The sequence below is a fragment of the Ixodes scapularis genome, unplaced genomic scaffold (assembly GCF_016920785.2).
Source record: "Ixodes scapularis isolate PalLabHiFi unplaced genomic scaffold, ASM1692078v2 PGA_scaffold1__304_contigs__length_218370807, whole genome shotgun sequence".
Lineage (NCBI taxonomy): Eukaryota > Metazoa > Arthropoda > Arachnida > Ixodida > Ixodidae > Ixodes > Ixodes scapularis.
The window spans coordinates 161,615,918-161,634,982 of NW_024609846.1; the positions used below are offsets into that span (position 1 = coordinate 161,615,918).

General features: G+C 48.1%; 1 protein-coding gene across 1 annotated transcript in view; it reads right to left on the minus strand.

The window, feature by feature from the left end:
- Positions 1-9,174: 9,174 nt before the first annotated feature.
- The window catches only part of LOC115330116, an 82,060-nt gene continuing 72,169 nt past the window's right edge, over positions 9,175-19,065 (minus strand). The window contains exon 2 of the mRNA XM_040222076.1: positions 9,175-9,487. Within this exon, the coding sequence (XP_040078010.1) occupies positions 9,175-9,487 (313 nt within the window). The remainder of the gene's footprint in view (positions 9,488-19,065) is intronic.

Consider the following 19,065-nt stretch of genomic DNA (forward strand, 5'->3'; position numbering starts at 1 on the left):
TCAATCTAGTGCTCGATAATGGGCGCATCACCATGAGACACATGCTAACTTGCTGCGTTGGTGACGTATTTCTTAATATTCACTAGATTTTATGTATTTCTTGTTGTTACCTGAAGCTTCAAAGAGTACTCAAATAAATAAAAAAATCTCCTGCCAGAGTTGAAACCCTGAAGGTTGGTTCGGTGTACGATCCGTTTTAAACGCCACCTAAATCAGGCTCTGTGCTTTAGTTTAGCTAGAAGTGAGGCTTTGGTTTTCACCCGATATTGTGGGAAAGATATAATAGAGATTAAATTATGGTAAAGCAGTTTTTTGCAACATCTCGCTTTCTTGAGCCCACCAAGTACGTTGCCAATAAAGCTACAACATACCATTGTCACGTCAAAAGGAAGCCTATGTAATTGGTTGTCACAAGAACATAACAAAACAGGGTCAATCAATATTAATATAGTGTGAGTTGATATCTTATAAGCCTACCCTATAACAAAAGGTAAAAAAAGTATAAATATTTTTTTTGTAAAAAAGGACGGTAAATAACTGAACCTCTTAGGCTGTCTACTAGTTTGGAGCAAAAAGGCCTCTTAATGACGTTCTTTCAAAAATACAACCAAACACGTCAATAAATATATATTTTCAGTGAATGTTGACGTCAGAGGCGACCGACGCAAAAAGTTAGAAAAAAGCAAAAAGTGCTCTTTGTAAAGAAATTAATCTCAGTAATCTTACAATTTTAGAATTTTTGGCATGTTTGAATGAAGATTAGAATCATTTCACAAACTCGCCTCCCCCCTCCCCCCCCCCCCCCCAAAAAAAAAAAAATTGCATAGCTTGTGTTTTAAGCTACAGACTGATTGTTGTTTTGCGTCATAGTTTCAATTGATTCAGTTCATACACTAACCTGTATTTGTGGCAAAGCTGCTCAAGATGTGAAGTGTGTGATCATGCAAAAAAAAAAAAAAAAAAAAACCCAGAAGCTAAATTATCATGAACCGACTAGCTCAGTACAGTCTTAAAAGTAAACGTTTTCTTTTAAAATATCTTGAAATGTTTAAAATTCCAGAATGTATGATCAGTTAAAAAAAAAAACACCTAAATAGGTTGTAAACGAAGGGAGAATTTGCGAGCAAGATTCAGGATAAAATTATACCACCAGGTATCACTTTATAATTGTTCTTTATGAAATGTTTGAGATGAATTTTTAAGCCAAAGTCTTGACTGTGCTATGACTTGGGCCATCGAATATCCCTATTACGAGTTTGGTCGTGTTAATATAAAACCTGCCTCATTAATATGGCTTTAGTTAGTCTTAGAAATACTGTAGTCCTGACTGTTATATATAAAAAGCTGGCATTTTCCATTATATAAAACAAAAACGGGTCAATTCCAGTCAACTCATTCTGTAACTGTGGAATTTGTCTATTCGAAGCTATACGCTTAGCTTGTCTTGTTAACACACTTTAGCACCAAAGTTATCATGTCGTTGCTTCTCGTTATATTTTTTATTTTTAATTCAATGGCTTTAAACTATCATTTAAACGTCGTTCGATAATGCCCACTACAAACGACTTCTTCTCACCAATTGCTTGTCATTACTTCCTCCAGTCTTCACGGCCCATTTTACTTTGGTTACTTTTGATACAGTTCTTATCGAATACATGGCAGTGTTTCAGCGAAAGCAACAGTAATACCCCAACACGGCTTAAAACCGCTCCCTCATCATTACCAAAGGCGTGTATTCCGTTCAAAATTATCCCTCGTGTCTCGAGAAGGCTTATTAAAAAAAAGAAAAAAAAAGAAAAGAGCTTTGAGCTCTGCATAACCACGCGTGTAACGCCTGGGCAGCGTAAGCCCTGGCTTCCCCAATTAGGAGAACTTCCGCCGGAGCCCTGCCAGGCCTCGATGAGGGCCGGCCAGGGTTTCTTTGACCCGATCTTTCCGGTACCCGGGCCGCCGGGTTCCCCGAAGAAAACGAGAGGCCCCCGCTGCTCGAGCGCTCTCCCAAGTCCTCGAGCGCGTGTCCTTTAATTGGAAAGGACGGAGCCGGGCGCATATCCCCGGCCAATTTATTGCTCGCCCTTAGCCAGCCTAAGTGTTGCTTGCATCGCCGGGGATGTGAGATAGGCCTCCAAACACATGACGGCCAAAGCCGAGAAACGTTCGGCAACATTCGGAGGAAGCCGCGACCTTGAAGCGTCGTTACTATGATGCGTCTCGTGTGGGCTTAGGGGTACAAGCGAAAATTTGCAGAGCTTCTGCCAACGGGAGGGTGTCCCACTTCGCGAGCCGGTAAATTGTACACCGTAACGGCTACCGCTAAGTTATGTATGCAGGGGTGGTAAACGTACGTCCCCAATTCGGTTTTAGACGGTTTCAACAAGATAGTCCCGGGATTACGGGAAATATCTGAATAGCTCCCTTCCCTTCGGACTAGACTCCCACCGGAGGCCTAGATCGGCACGGGATGAGCGCCCTGCATCAATATACCTGGCCTCTGTAATGTCACCTGACTTTGTCTCGCATGAACATGGATTTTCGTTACTAGATCCACGTAACGGGCTGGTCGCACGGGGCCGGCACGAAGAATAACAAAAACGAAGAATTTTTGAAAAACGGTATAAACGACGAAAAAACAAAAAGGTTTTCCCGTCAGATTCGGGGACACTGACAAAAACTTCTCATCACAAACATTTCAGCAATCATAAGAAATATAGCAATAAATATTAACAAATGCTAGTGTTTTTCACCAATCATTATAGGTGTACTAATATATATAATTCTTAGCGTTAACACATAATTTTGTCGATTTAGCAGATTCTTGACTATTCATATGGCAACTTCAAGAGGAAAGTTCAAGTTATAATTTTTATTTTTATAATAATTATATTTTAAGAATATCCATTTTTAGGAGAAACACCGACGTCATGGGAAAATCGGAAATAATCCACTTCAATATATCGGTAGGTCGCTTTAGCTTTGGGAAATCGCGTGTGAATGCCATAGGCTATAGTTTTCGGGAGCGGCAATCACTGTGATCCTGTTCAAACGTTTTGCTGAGCACAGCGGTGAGGCTCTTATTAAATGTTTGGGCGAACTTTAACCTACTCAACGGCTGCAAAAGGACAGCTTTGTGTAGAGTTTGTTGTGTCTAGTAGAATTTACAAGTGCCATCCACTTTCGGCTTCACATTGCAAGATGACTGGGATGCCCTCTGGAAATTATATCAGCACTATAATAGAAGTTGAAAAGGACAGAGTCTGAGATACGTCCCTCCACAAGTTCTGCGACCAGAGCTCTCACCCCCAGAAAACGAAAGTGCGAGCCCTCGAAGAGAAGCTCACAGTCAGGCCAAGCAGTGTATTTCTATCCAAGACTTTGTAGTCAGAATGACACCGGAGTGCCGAAGCAAGCTTGATGAGGTACTGGCGCGAGCAATATATGCTCGTGGCTTTATCGATTACCGAGAACAGTTACTGGCGAGGAGCTTTCGAACTTCTCAGGCCCCTCATTCGCACTGCCTTTCAGGCACTCGTTAGGGGAACCATTCTGGAAGGCTGAGTATGCAGAGTGGTAGTAAAGTTTCGTCGTTGTTCTTCTTGGCTGGCGGCTTGGTAGTTTGGTGGACGATGGAGGCTTTTGGGGGTTACGAGTTCAAGACATTTATTTACATTACAAACTCTGTACAGTTTTATGTACAAGTAGGGGAAGTTTGCATCTCCGTCGAACTTCTTTACAGTCGTTCCCAAGCAGGCAAAAATCCCCCCTTCCCGCCCCGACACGAGCTTTTAAAACCTCGGTCTTCCTCGCCCTCGGGAAGGGATCGGCCAATAGGTTTGAAACCCCTCGGAGTCACGTGCTGCCACCCGTCCAATGTCCGACAGGGCGCAAACAGGCCCATTCGTCAAGTTTCCAACGGACCCGAGGTGACAGCCCCGTAACTCCGACAGTGGTCGTCGTCCACGTCCTCGTGGCGCTACAGGGAGCCCCTTAGTCGAAACCCGATCAGCCACGGGGCTGCGCCCGGCAGCAGCCGCCTTCGTAAACAAACAAAAAGATGACACTTCTCGCGCACAGCGACCACCCGGGGGCTGCCCAACCTTCATCGCACCAAGGCGCGCAGGCTCCTAACGAACCCGAGGGCAGAGCCCCCTAACATCGGTGGTGGTCGCCGTCTTCTCGGAATCGCAGCGGACCCCTCGGTCGAAACCCGACCGGCCGCGGAGGATTCGCCAAGTGGCAGACGCCTCCGCAAATACAAACAAAAGAAAACACTCCCCGCGCCCAGTGACCACCCCGGAGGGGCGACCAACACGGCTCGCCCCGAGGCGCTCCAGCTGCGGACGGGCGGCCGCTAACAAAATGAACAAAACGAAACACTCCGCGGCGTCGCCCAACCTTACACCTCCAACGCAAAGACTGTTGTACGGCGTATAGACCGACAACAGTACACAAAATTCGACGACCGGTGACGCTTTGCCGGTTCAGCAAAGGGACATGCTTCACTTATATGCTCATGATAACCTTTCTATGGGGACACAAAACAAACAAAAAGAAACGATCACGATTAGACACCACGCCAGTCTCGCACGACGAAACCGCCACTGCGCCGCCGGTGAGTTCGGTCATTTCCCTAGGCGCTGTACACAGTTCGGCCGGCACCCTGCGGCCCCGGTCTGCGGTGCCCACCTGGGCGAGCGGGAACATTCACCTGCTCCCAAGGGCAACGTGGCTCCGCGCTACACATCACTCCAACTGTTATTTCGGAGTCGCGACAGGGCGTCCGCGTTCCCGTTGTTTACCCCTTTACGGTGGGTGACCACAACGTCATAACGCTGCAGCGCCAGAGCCCACCTCGCCAGTTTAGCCCCGTGTGGTGTGCTCGCGGTGAGGTAGGTCAGGGGGTTATGATCCGAAACGACGTTTATCCGCGCCCCAAATAACCAGTAATCGAACTTCTTCAGAGCCCAGATTATGGCAAACGCCTCGCGTTCGATTGTCGACCAGCGCATCTGGGTCGGCGTGAAGCGATGGCTCGCAAAGGCGATGGGCTTTTCTACGCCGTCCCCTCTCATCTGTGCCAGGCAAGCGCCGGCAGCTGTTGCGGACGCGTCGGTAAAAAGCCAGTAGGGTTGATTCGGTTCGGGCGTGCAGAGGGCCACGGCACCACAGAGTGCCGACTTTAATTTTTGGAATGCCTCCTCTGCTTCGCTGGGCCACGGTATCAGGTTGGGCACCCCTCGCCTTGTGAGCGCGGTAAGTGGAGTCGCCACCTCGGCAAAGTCGCGTACATACTCCCGATAATACCCCATAAGCCCCAACACGCTCCTCAACTCCTTCTTGGTCCGCGGCGCAGCTAGCCCCTCTATCGCCGCGAGCTTGTCCGGATCGGATCCGTGGGAACCCGACCCCACTACGTGTCCCAAGTACTTTATATGCGCCTGAGCAACCTGGCACTTCTCAACGCTAGCCTTTAAGCCTGCCTGCTTAAGCAGCTGCAACACCACATCCACGTGCTCGAGATGTTCCTCCCAGGAACTGGAAAATATTGCTATGTCATCCAGGTAAGCGGAGGCGTACGCCTGGTGCCTGAATAACAAGCGGTTTATCATCCGTTGAAAGGTGGCCGCGGCGTTCTTCAGGCCGAACGGCATCACCTTCCACGCGTATTGCCCTTCGTGCGTCACGAAGGCCGTTAAATGTTCGCTCTCGCGAGCCATGGGCACCTGCCAATATCCGCGGCGCAAATCGATCACGGTGATGAACTTCGCGCCCCCGACTCTAAAGATCAACTCTCTCGGGTTTGTCATTGGGAACGCGTCGGGGAGCGTGGCGGCATTCAGCCGCCGATAATCAACACATAAGCGCACCGTGCCGTCTTTCTTGGCGACGCACACGATTGGGTGCGCAAACGCGCTTTCGACAGGGTAAATTAAGCCCAGCTCGAGCAGTTCGCGAATTTGCCGGCTAACCTCCTCTTTGAGTAGCTCGGGAATCCGGTACGGGTGCCCCGCCTTGGGTTTATGCCCCTCCTCTAGCTCAATCTTGTGCTGGCCCACCGTGGCTCTCCCGTGTGCCCCGCCGAATACTTCGCGATGCTCAGCGAACACGTTTAAGATCTGGTTCCTTAACTCTGCGTCGAGGTGTTCCAGTTTTGACACGGGGAGCTCTCCTGTGCCGTCCGAATCTCCCCGAGGGGCGTACTCGACCTCGCCAAAGTCTTCGTCTTCGTGGAATACCACTCCCACGTGCCCTGCTCGGGCATAGTAGGGCCGAAGTCGGTTTGCGTGCGCTATTGAAATCTTTCGGTCGGGCCCCTCTAACCGGTAGGAGTTCTGCCTCTCTGTCCCGATAACGGTCAAAGGCCCGGTCCACCTCGGCGCCATCTTACCTGTTCGGTTGCAATCGAACAGCAAAACCTTGCCTCCCACCTGGAAGGACTTCTCCCGCGCGTTACGGTTGTACCTGTCCGTGTAATCGCTCTGCTGAATACTGCTGCTCAAACTGGCCATCTCCGCCGCTACTTCCAGCTGCTCTCGCAACTGTTGTAAGTACTTCGCGGGTTCTTCGCGAAGAGTACTGGGAACAGTCACCTCACCCGTCCACGTTTGCTGCAGTATAGCCAGTGGCCCACTAGGGTCTCTACCGTAAAGCATACGGAAGGGAGACACCCCGGTAGTGTCGTGCGGCACCTCTCGGTAAGCCCAGAGAACGAAAGGCACAAGTTTATCCCAGTTCTTAGGGTCGCGTTGGATGACATGAAACAACATATTCTTAAAAACGCGGTTCCATCTCTCCACGGCTCCGTTGCTCTCCGGGTGTTCTGGCGTGGAAAACCTCGGGGAGCAACCCAGTCTTTCGAGCATCTGCTGCGTTAGCTTCGCGGTAAAGTTCGTACCCTGATCGCAGCACACGGTCTGGGGCACCCCCGTACGACTGAACACGTCTAGGAGGGCCTCGCACGTGGCCTTCGCAGTTAGTGAACGAAGGCAGACGACTTCGGGCCACCGAGTACAAAGGTCCACCATGCAAAGAGCATACCTGTGACCCCTCGATGAGGGTACGTCGAGAGGCCCGATTATGTCCACGTTCACAGCCTGGAAGGGATGCTCGGGACGCGTGAGGGGCGTAATCGGCACCCTATCCTTGCGCCTCCTATCCGATCGGATCTGGCACCCGTGGCACGACTCGCAGTGCTTAGCTACGTCCCTCTCTAAGCCAGGCCAATAGAAGCTGTACTTGATACGGAGCTTCGTTTTCTTTGCGCCCAGATGCCCGCCCCAGAACGACTCGTGCGCGAGGCGCATCACCTCCTGTCGCCTCTCGCTGGGAAGGACCAATTGCCTGACCTTCGAGCCAGCAATTGTGTCCCAGTGATACAGGAGCTCGCCCGATACGAACATCCCTCCCTTGCCCTGGCTCGCGTCCTCCCACGCCTTTCTTAACCCCGCGTCATTTTTTTGTGAATCGCGGAATTTAACAGCCTCGCTTGGCTCATCTCGGTCTATATCGGGATCCTTAGCTTCCTCTCCCCTTTCGTCCGTTACGGCGCCCGCGAGAACTTCGTCCTCGTCGTGTTCCCCGCCACTCTCTCTGCCGACACTTGACTCCCCCGAAGTTTCCCGCTGAGACTCAGAAGAGAGACCGGCGCCTCCCGAAAGTAGCGCCCAGTCCTCTCCCGTCAAAAGACAGTCCACTCCAGGGGCAAGCTCGTCGGTCAACGCGCACACGATGTTTATCTGCGCGCCGTCCACGACCGTGCCGTCGTGGCGGAGCTGCAGTGGCAAACGAGCGAGCTTGGCCGTTATTGCCTGTCCAAAGGCTGAAATCAAGCGTATGGATCCCGACGGATCCCCTGCACTTGTCGGCAACAATCCTTCCCGGATAACGGTTATCTCACATCCCGTATCGAGGATCGCGCTTGTCGGGACGCCAGCGCAAACGATCTCGACACGTTGCAAGCTGGAAGTACAGGCGGACCGCGGTGGCCCAGTCGCAAGCTTTGCCACCAATAACCCCGAGTTATCTGGTCCCGGCTCGTCTTCTCCCACTACTATCGACTGGATCCGCGATACCTTCGAGTGGGCCCCAGGGTGGGCTCCCAGCTTTGATTTCCGAGTCGGACAGTCCCTTGCCAAGTGCCCCTCTTTTTGGCACTCGTAGCATCGGAGTGGGCGGCCACCCCTGCCAGCCCTTGCAACCGGCGCCGCGCCGTTATCCCCGCTAGCATCTACCACCTTCGCGAGGCGGCCCTTCCCCTCAGCCTCCTCGAACGTCTGGAGAATTTTGGCGATCTCGTGTGCCTTCATCCATCCCTCGCCTTCGCGCAGAATCACATACTTCAGGCTGTCCCTGCTCAGACCGTTTTTTACCCGATCCGCGACCATCAGTTCGACTAGGTCTTGCTTAGTGTCGGCCCCTCTCGCGTCAAGGTAATAAGTAAAATAACCCCTCACCCTTGACGCGAATTGGGTCCACCCTTCGTCTTTTCTTTTGGACGCGGTTTCGAAGCGCCGGAGGTATTCCCCCGGCGTCAGTCTCAGCTCCTCTAGGACGGCCGCTTTCACCCTTTCGTAGTCGGCGACCTCCTCTGCGCTCAGGCTAGCGAAAAGGTACCTCACCCTCTCCGACAGTGCAGGCATAATCAGATGCACCCGGTTGTTTTGGGGCACCCCGAACGTCGAGAATATTTTTTCGACCTCCTCAAACCAAACTGGCACGTCCGCGTCGCAAGGCAGCTTACGGCCTTTCAGCACCTTGGCACCCTGTGAGAACGGGTCCATACGACAACCCTCGCTGGAGTCCGACCCAGAGCTTGACTCCGGTCGAGTCGTCTTTCCATCTACCTCAATCCGGCGCATAGCGATGCGCTCTTCCGACTCGAGTCTGAGCAACTCGCGCGCGTGCTCCAACTCGAGTCGCCGCATCGCAACCGCATCGGACTCGCCCGAGTTTCCCGCTTTCTGTAGCTCAACCTCGGCCCGATCATTGTCCCCCGTCCCCGACTCATCCGCCGACTTCTCAGCCATGCCTCTCGTTACGACCACCATAAACCACTCAACGCTGTACCGGAGCCACGTCAACCCCTGGGAACACGCAAGAAATCCCACTCACCCAGTCGGGGCTAGCCTGTTTCCGTTCTGCTCCAACGTCGGCAGGCGCTCACTTGCTTGCACCCCTTTACGGTTCAGGTGCGCTGAGGTCTGCCGCCGTCTTCAGGAGCTTGTTCCAACAGGGTCCCGGTCCGGAGACGTGTTGCGGCTGTTTCCGTCGAAGAGTCCCAGTGCTCTGCTCCAACGTCGGCAGGCGCTCACTTCCTTGCACCCCTTGACGGTTCAGGTGCTGAGGTCTGCCGCCGTCTTCAGGAGCTTGTTCCAGCTGGGTCCCGGTTCGGAGACGTGTTGCGCCCCTTCCTTGAAGGTTCAGGCGCACGATCCCTTCGCTGTCCTCTTGCCCGAGAGGTACGCCGATACTCTTCCGCCAGCCCTGTCGGCTGCGCCAGTAAAGTTTCGTCGTTGTTCTTCTTGGCTGGCGGCTTGGTAGTTTGGTGGACGATGGAGGCTTTTGGGGGTTACGAGTTCAAGACATTTATTTACATTACAAACTCTGTACAGTTTTATGTACAAGTAGGGGAAGTTTGCATCTCCGTCGAACTTCTTTACAGTCGTTCCCAAGCAGGCAAAAATCCCCCCTTCCCGCCCCGACACGAGCTTTTAAAACCTCGGTCTTCCTCGCCCTCGGGAAGGGATCGGCCAATAGGTTTGAAACCCCTCGGAGTCACGTGCTGCCACCCGTCCAATGTCCGACAGGGCGCAAACAGGCCCATTCGTCAAGTTTCCAACGGACCCGAGGTGACAGCCCCGTAACTCCGACAGTGGTCGTCGTCCACGTCCTCGTGGCGCCACAGGGAGCCCCTTAGTCGAAACCCGATCAGCCACGGGGCTGCGCCCGGCAGCAGCCGCCTTCGTAAACAAACAAAAAGATGACACTTCTCGCGCACAGCGACCACCCGGGGGCTGCCCAACCTTCATCGCACCAAGGCGCGCAGGCTCCTAACGAACCCGAGGGGAGAGCCCCCTAACATCGGTGGTGGTCGCCGTCTTCTCGGAATCGCAGCGGACCCCTCGGTCGAAACCCGACCGGCCGCGGAGGATTCGCCAAGTGGCAGACGCCTCCGCAAATACAAACAAAAGAAAACACTCCCCGCGCCCAGTGACCACCCCGGAGGGGCGACCAACACGGCTCGCCCCGAGGCGCTCCAGCTGCGGACGGGCGGCCGCTAACAAAATGAACAAAACGAAACACTCCGCGGCGTCGCCCAACCTTACAGTGGTGACAGGTGTTGTAGAACTTCTCTTGCTGCTACCCGTCTCAAAAGACGATACAATTCAGTGGTTTAAGAACACGTTGACATTTATTGACCGTTATCGCCCGCGCCGCGATTGCAAGAGCCCCCGCGCGAACGCTGGGACAACCTTTTATCAGCGGCGGAGCACTGACAAAAGGCCGTTCGGAACGTACTGGACAAATGTACTCTGATTTTCGTGGTGGCCACGTCAAAGCTTACCTCGTACAGAAATGCAGAGACGGAAGATCACAGACACAATGATAATACATCAAAAAAGAGGTTTAGAAGGTTATAAAGACACTTGGAGCAGAAAGCGTTTTGGCCTTGGTTACAGAAGACGCAAGCTGAGTTGAGGCTCCATGGACGATTATAAGTCAATATTAACCTCGCATCGCTACTTTGGTAGACTGCGCTCATGGACTAATCCTACTGTTGTAGGACTTGGTAAAGTTAGTGATATTGCAGAAACTTAATAAATAATTTAATAATAAAAATATATAAAAGAATAAGGGACGATGAAATGGAAAGCTAGGTAGAATCATTGGACAAGCGTCACGCATTCGTGCAAGTGATGCATCTAGTGTTTGAAACGCCACTGCACAACGGGCAACGTTCACGCAACGCATCTGGAGGTTGATATCCCCCAAAACAACACGTGTTCAATGATTTCAGATGATGTTGAACAGTGTCTAAATGGTCAATATTATTAATTCACCTGACGGTGAATTAATACGGCATAGCCAAAGTTATAATAAGAACAAATCGGAAAAATGTGTTTGCATAAAAAAACACTAACTTCGAGGCACAAAATGTCATTGATCATAAAAGGCTAGGTTGTTACTCGCATTTACGTGCACCGCCGGTGTCATAATGTTTGATAGTAAATACTTAAGTAATAACATGATGAATTTTTAGAATAGAATACCCGAAAGCTTTGCGAATAAAAAAAATAAATAAATAAATATAGCGTCGTCGCCAGTGAGCATGCGCGAAGCCCAAACCGCGTTTTGGGCTTGGCGCATGCCCTCTTTGCCATCTTTTGGACATGCCCAAATTTGGGTACGCCCTTCTGAAACTTTAAATTAGAAGTTCATAATTTTTTAGAGACAACGTCAAGGTACCGGTTGATTCTCCTAAATAATAATGGTCCTTACGTGACTTATGTTGATGAAAACTCTGAAACATGGCGGCTTGAGAGATTGTCAGCAAACATTCAGATATTGGCATGGAAGCATGTAACCAACACAGAAGTAAAAAAAAAACGTTCAGGCGATTGTTATAAACATTTTTTAAAACTTTTTGTCGTCTATATTACCTTATAGGATCATTTAAAACTATGCGGATCATTGATGGAATAAGAAGGTGCGGCTCATACCTTGAACATATTTTTAGACCATGCAGAGAGTGTGGCGCTGCGCTGTGCAAACATTATCCGATAGTCAGTGTCGTTACAAACACCAGAGGCATCACTTGCGGGACGCCGCAACGCTGGTTGAATGACGCTACCTAGCTTTCCACTTTTTCGTCTATTTTGTTTAGACGCAAACTGATATTGTTTTTAACTTTGCACGTCCGCCATGAGTTGGGGCATGAGATTCCTAATGCGTTTGTTTTTATATGCTCCATTTTAACTTAACATGAATTGCAGACGACGCTACGAGCTATACAAGTCAATCCAATATCGTGGGGAGCGTCGTTCACACTCTTGCGACCGAGTACGACCGAGAGAGACCAGACCGGTTTTTAAGCCTTTTGCGAATTCTTAGGACCGGATGCGATGCAGCGGAGCTGGTCCTAAGAGATCACAAGAGGCTCAAAAACCGGTCGAATCTCTCTAGGTCTTACTCGGTCGCAGGAGTGTGAACGGGCCTGGAGTGTAGCCGATTCATCGAAATTCGAAACGTAGTACAATGATGTCCAGATAAATGAATCGAATTGTTTTGTCAACAGGCCATTTTCATTCGTTTACTACCCAGGAAAAGCAGCGCAGCGCAACACAATCAACCATGCAGAACGCCCCAAGAACCGAATGCGTCGCATGGTTTAGTTTTCAGATACATATACAGACATATCACTAATAAATATAATTCGCAGTCTTTTTTTTTGTATAATGCTTTATGCTATTTGGGAGATTTTGCGATCAAGTACAGCCACTGTGGGTGCGGTGCTCGAGCACCACTAGTCGATGAGGTACAAGGCCTCCAATGATAATTTCAACCGCTACATAGATCTGACAAAACGTTTTTCTTCTCCATTTCAGGACAATATAATGCAATATATTAATAGGGATCCTGAATCATCTGTTTCGAAAGGTTCATGAACTGAAATTAAAAAATAACGAGAACCATAATTTGTTTTCTATATTTTGAAGACTTGAGGGCGCAAAGCAAAATACACTCACAACAGATGGGCACTAACCTTTTGTTAAAAAAGTGCATGAAATAATTTGCACAAAAATCTTCAGCCTAAAACTTGACTTAGAAAGTATTAAAAAATTGCCGAAGGATGGCTAAATATAAAAGTTTTGTGCAAGAGGCCAAGTTTGTCATTATATATCAATTGAACGACAACCTTAAACAAACTAATTTTAGATACTTCTAGCTGGTCACTTGGCGTGCATCACGCGTAAAAATAAGTACGTTGTACAATGTTTTATTTTGTATTCATGTGGTCTTTCAAGTCGCCTCTACGCGCATTGGAAAAAATGTAGTTCCACCGTCTCTCAGACTCTTTTTGTATTTTGTTTTTACAAAAACAAGAAAGTTTCTAGTTAAAGTAAGGTTCATTCCGTGTTATAGACACGTTATGGCAACTAACATAAAATTAAAAAGTAATCGAAAACATAATACAGGCATAACGCCCCTATGACCGTCATTATTTGAATACACCGTACAGAGAGCTGTTGGAGACTGATTGACAGTTTAGTTATTTTTTGCCACTATTTCTCGAATAAATTTAATGAAACTGTCTGCAATCATAAAATAATTACATTCCCATCGAAATGCTGTAAAGCATTGCAGTCGCACGGCGCCACAATATACCTGTCAAGTTTACTAGAATTTGTCTCTTAATCCCTAACTAACAAAATACCCGAAGTCAGTGGTTTGTACATATTGCCCCAGGTAAAACTTTCCATAGCATCAATAATTTCGAAAACAACAAATTTTAGCACATGCCTCTTTTTATATGAGAAAAGCCTTGAAGACTGGAGGATCGTTCAAACAGGATACAGCACATGCCGCGAAAGAAAAAAAAAATAAAGAAAAAAACGAGCGCTACTTTAAGAAACGTGAAAAGTCCGTGGAACGCTTTGGCTTTTAATTTGGACATCAACCACGCAAACAGCACAGCTTTCCCCCACGCCTGCTCGCTTTCGTTCCTTTCGCGCACTCTTTTTCGGAGATTGGAGTCCGAGGTCTTAGTGGTCACTTTAATGTTTTTTTTTTTTTTTATATTTAATTTTGAGTAGTTTCTAAATGTGCCTCCAAAGTGTACCAGAAGATAGAACAATCAGATTTTGAGGATCCAAATACAAAAAAACCCTCCTAATGCTTCTACCAATAAGTAAGGCCGGTTCGTCGTCGGCCCTATCCCCGACCTCCTGAATAAGGCATCAGAAGAAAACGAATCACTTTCAGAACAGACTCGCGCGCTTGTTATACGTCTGTCACACTCGCGCACACAAGCCCACCAACATGGACACACAGACGGAGGAAGAAAGCCCACGGCAGGATGGGTACCATGAGTCGACCGACAAGCGTTCGCACAGACCCGGCGACTACGACGACGGAGTGCGTGGCTCTAATGGAAAAATCAATGGGTCCAGAAGTAGGCTCCGCAGGAGGACCGTTGATTCTGGCCAAGGCTGTGCCGTTGGTGTTTCTCAGATCCTTGTTTCCCGGCTCTTTATTTATTCTGGGGCACCCCGGCTGTTGACAGAGGAACGGAGCCGTCCTGCTGCAGAAATGGAGCTTCCCTGTATATGTATTCTTTTTTTTTTTATCTCGCGGACCTCGCGCACCCCCGAATCTCTATCCACATATACACAAGGGCGGAGAGCATCGCGCCGAGACTCATTGTTTCGCTTTTGCTCCGTCGCTGTTATAGCTCCGTTCGCGCTTTCATTTTGGGGCCTGTATTCCGCTTCGTTTGCCACTGCTTTTCTGTGGAGTTCTGTTTTTACAACCTCTTTGTTTTCGGTTAGGAATGGCGATTGTAGCCGGTTCAGGAGAGACAATTTGGCGGTACTGGCGGTCTTATTATGGTGACAATAGGCTTTTGTGTCACGGTTTTGGCGAAGTGCAATTCACAGCCATCGGTGAACAGTCGAAATTTGAGCTTAAACCATCGTTCAGTTAACCTATTATTAAAAAAAAAAAACAATTGCGGAATAGCATCTGAATCCCGAATAATGAACTTACAAAAGAAAAGGTATAGACTGTCGTGAGAGCAGAAGTGTGACTGAAGTGATTAGTAGATGTCGAGATCAATTATTCCTCTCCACTTAATATTTATATTCGAGTATTTATTCTCTGCAATATCCGTGTACGGCACTAATAGCGCGTGACCTCTCTCCAATATAAAATGGCGCCTGGATTATGGCTGTCAGTTCCTCGGGCAATTGACATTGCTTAAACGACATCTTTTCTTATTGTTTAATTGATTGATTTATACGGTTCACCTCTGCTGGGGTTATTAAAAATCTTGCAGCTGAAAAAAAATTACAAAGAAAACGTCAACATTGAACATAAAAATACTTAAGGAAACATTAACCAAGTCTACAGAATGATTAATTCAAATTCGAACATATTTTTTTATAAATGGGGGGGGGGGGGGGGGGTGAGGGTGTTAGGCAAGTTCCGTTTTAACATTTATTTGTCAGGCTCGGCGGGCATTGGTTAAAGGGATTAACCATCATGCTAAGATGACTATTAAATAAATTTTTATTGACTAATTAATTGTTGGTTTTAAGGGTCATGTTGGAATTGCAGTATTGATGGTAATGAAGGCTAGAGCCCATACCAATTTTAAATTAATTGCCAAAGGAATAATTCTTTTTTGGGGATATTTTTCGCTGACTTTCCGCGTTTCTATCTCGCGCGATTTAAAAATTCCACGCGAAAAAAAAGAAAAGAACAGTAAGCCTTGCCCACGATGACGCTTGGAGGAGTGACGTGTCGTTTCAGTGACGTCCTCGCATCTGTCGTCGGGACACTCACCGAAGACGCGCTGCCGAGATAGTAATGAAAAGACTGAAACGATGACGTCACCATTCCGAGTGGATTTTTAATTCGGGCAAAGAAACCGCGAAACTTTATCGAATAATAACTAAACAAAAACATCACTTTCCTCAATTTTGTTTTTAATTGGTTGGCTTCGAAATGTCATTTCTGTCATTACTGTAATTTCAACGTTATCCCTAAAACAGTAAATTAAAAAGGTAAGTCACAGATGAGAACAGGGTGTAAGGTAGACAGGTGGGGAAACGAGAGCCAAATGAGCGACCGGATTGTGTCCCCCTCGGGTTTCTTTTTTTCTGTGGCATCATCTATGTGGTGCACCGCGAACTCTCACTCCGGGTGGGTGACCGGTGGCGACCGCCTAAACTGACGGAGATGATTTCTCGTGGATTTTCAATGCAGGAATGTCGTGCTCTCGGTTTATTTTGCGCACTCTCCCATAAAGTTCCCTGCAAATTCGATTCCCATTTTTTTCCTCTCGCCGCAGCGCCATCTGTCGCAAATTGGGGGTACCCGCAAGCAGACGAGTACACAATCCGGTCACGGCGCTGCGGTAGGGCTCTATGGGCCGTTTCCCCACCTGTCTACCTTACACCCTGGATGAGAATCAATTAGACAGCTTACCGTGACAATGATTCCTTTATCTAAAGTTGGACGAGCCTGAAAGATGCATGGTACAAACAGAACTCGTCTAACTCCCACCTTCTATTCAAAAGAATTAAACCTGTTCGAGTTAAAAGGAAGCATCTTGTAAAACTGATGCTACAAAACAACGACCAGCATTATCTTGCGTGCGGCAGCCAATTGACATAACGATTCAAAGGAAAAAGACACTGGACACATTAAAAAAACTTACACCCCAATTGGATTCTGGGACGCGTCCGTCTTCTTGCAAATGTAACAATACAGTGTATATCGCAGGAGCTACTTGTAATCCAAGTCATCAACAATACACATAAATGTTACGGTTCCATTTAATATATTGTATTGAATAGAAGACAAGCTAACTACGTTATCCCGATGACCTTTACTCGAGGCTGGGGCAGAAGGAGGAAGAGCAATTTACATTGAAACATAAACATAATGGGGACAGGCAACTTGAGTCCCTACTACTTTGTCCTCTAATGTAAAAAAAAAAAAAAAAAAAAAAAAGTCTTTTTTTTTAAGTTTAGGGTTATAATCGTCATGGCAAGCTTCTACCAGCTCATGGACCAGCTAGCACAGCATGTCACCCTGTACTGGGCCTACGTCGACCAGTACCGGGAACTGCATGGCAGAACCCGGGCCAGTGGCACCAATGAGAAACTGGCCCCGGCAGGCATTGGGGCTTCGCTGGCCTCAATGGTCAGTCTCGCCATAAAAGTTCCGGCGACTGGCTGACATTTTTTTTTTTTTTATTCTGTACTGTCTGGCCATTCTCGCCCTAAAAGTTCCGGACGACATCAGTTTCTTGCACTTTGTGGCCAATCTCGTCATGAAATTTCCGGCCAATGGCCGACATCAGTTTCTTTTACTTTCTGGCCAGTTGCGCTGTGAAAGTTCCGGCTACTGGCAGACATCGGTTTATTTCGGTACTTTATGCCCAGTATCGTCGTGAAAGTTCCGGTTACTGGCCGACATCGATTTTTTGCCGTATTTAACAGCCAGTTCAGCCGTGGAACTTCCGACAACATCATTGAATAGACAATTGGGCTAGTTTGTCCTTTGTCCTCTTTGCTCTTGTTGTCCCTGTATTTTTGTGCTGTTATTCATCATAACTCTCGACAACTAACGGAGATCGCATTGCCGCTGTGGCCACCGGTCAGAAAAATCTACACCAGTTACAGCTAATTGGCATGCTTGTCATTTCTCACAAATATTCTAAAATGTTATCAACGTCAAGTTCGTTTAGCCTATTAGAGCCATTCCCCTCTTAGACTGTTTTAAACTACTCTTATTGCAGTTGCCTAATACTACTCTACTTTGCACAATGCGCCTTCCATGGTAACAGCGTCGTGTTGCTCGATAACGCTTTTTTCGATTCCTTTGATCGGTATCGATGCACCATCTGTGCGGTCAAAGTCACGATTTGGGGAAGCTTTTCGCATGGTTAGAGCTACACTATGATCAATGCCGAAAGACGCGAATGATGGGAATGACGTACGCAAATTAAGTCTTGGATTTTCTTCAAGTTCATGCAACTGTCAGCAAAAAAGATAGTAACAATATTGCGTCCACCGAGCGGTAACCACGAACGTGACAGTCCTTGAACTGCACTTTGTTTCACCCTAATAATAATTGGGGTGGTGGGGATATTTAGACAGCGTGTAGTTGGTAAGCCATTTCAAAGATGCGACGATTCACTCATTGTAGATGAGAAATTTAGCCATTGCAGTACAACCGCTTCCCTGGGGTCTTTAACGTGCACCACACAGTAGTGGTACACGACCGCACGACGGTACGATGCTCATTCAGATCGAAACGGGCAGGGGTGGGGATTGAGCCCAGGATCTCTGGGTTCTCCAGCCCGAGCACTCGGCCACCGATATCCCTTCGTTTAACCTTAAAGGTGCCCGGTAAAGCGTTTCTGTCCATTTTTTTTTTAAATTTGCATTGCGTTTGTTTGAACTGTTGTGTGGGACTCCAGCAACACAATACAAATGTATTAAAAAAGAAATTTAATGTATTTTGGAAATAATAGCCTCAAAACCTTGAATGAGTTCAAGATGTTATTATATTGTTAATGTCATTGATGTCAACCAAAAGAGAACCGGAAATACAAGAGCCTGCAACAGCCATGCCTGATCTTCCTAATTGTGGGAATTAACATTCAGTTAGGAACGCATGAAAGGATCAGAAGGGGTCGTGCATCTATTCAGCCAGTCCTACCTTTAGAATGCTACGTCGTGATTATCCGACACTCTTGATCTATATCTTCACTGAACGCTCGTGTTGGACACTGATAGGAACCCCATTCGAAGCAGCATTCAGTTTTCTTAGTCCCCTTACAGAGCCCCTTCAAATCCGTGCGCGCAGACGATGCTACACGCCGATAGGGCCAATCAGGCAGCGTCAAAAGCGCGATGTCATGGTGTTAGCCATCTTTCTGCGCTTGTGCGACCATTAGCTATATACTAACCAAGTACAGTGAATGTGCTGTGACCTTGCGCTTTTAGCATAATACCCTCTTGAAAGCCTTAGATGCCACATAGGCTTTGTTTGTTTTCGGACTTCTTTCGCGTCCGCCTATCTTTCACGCCTGATCTGGCACTCTGTGGTTGGGTTTTAGAGGGTGGGTGATCGTATATGGCGAAATATGACGCACGACCCGTTTTGCGGGCTTGTAGCTTCCTACGGACTGTCGAGTTCGGGACGCACGTCCAACCCGGATTCCCCATCTCTCCCACGTCGGAGATATTCCCTGTCCTGCGGCTGGGGAATAAGGTAGACAGGGAGAGGGGATGTGGTCGAAAAGAAAAGGAGTCCCGGTGGCGCGCAGTGTAG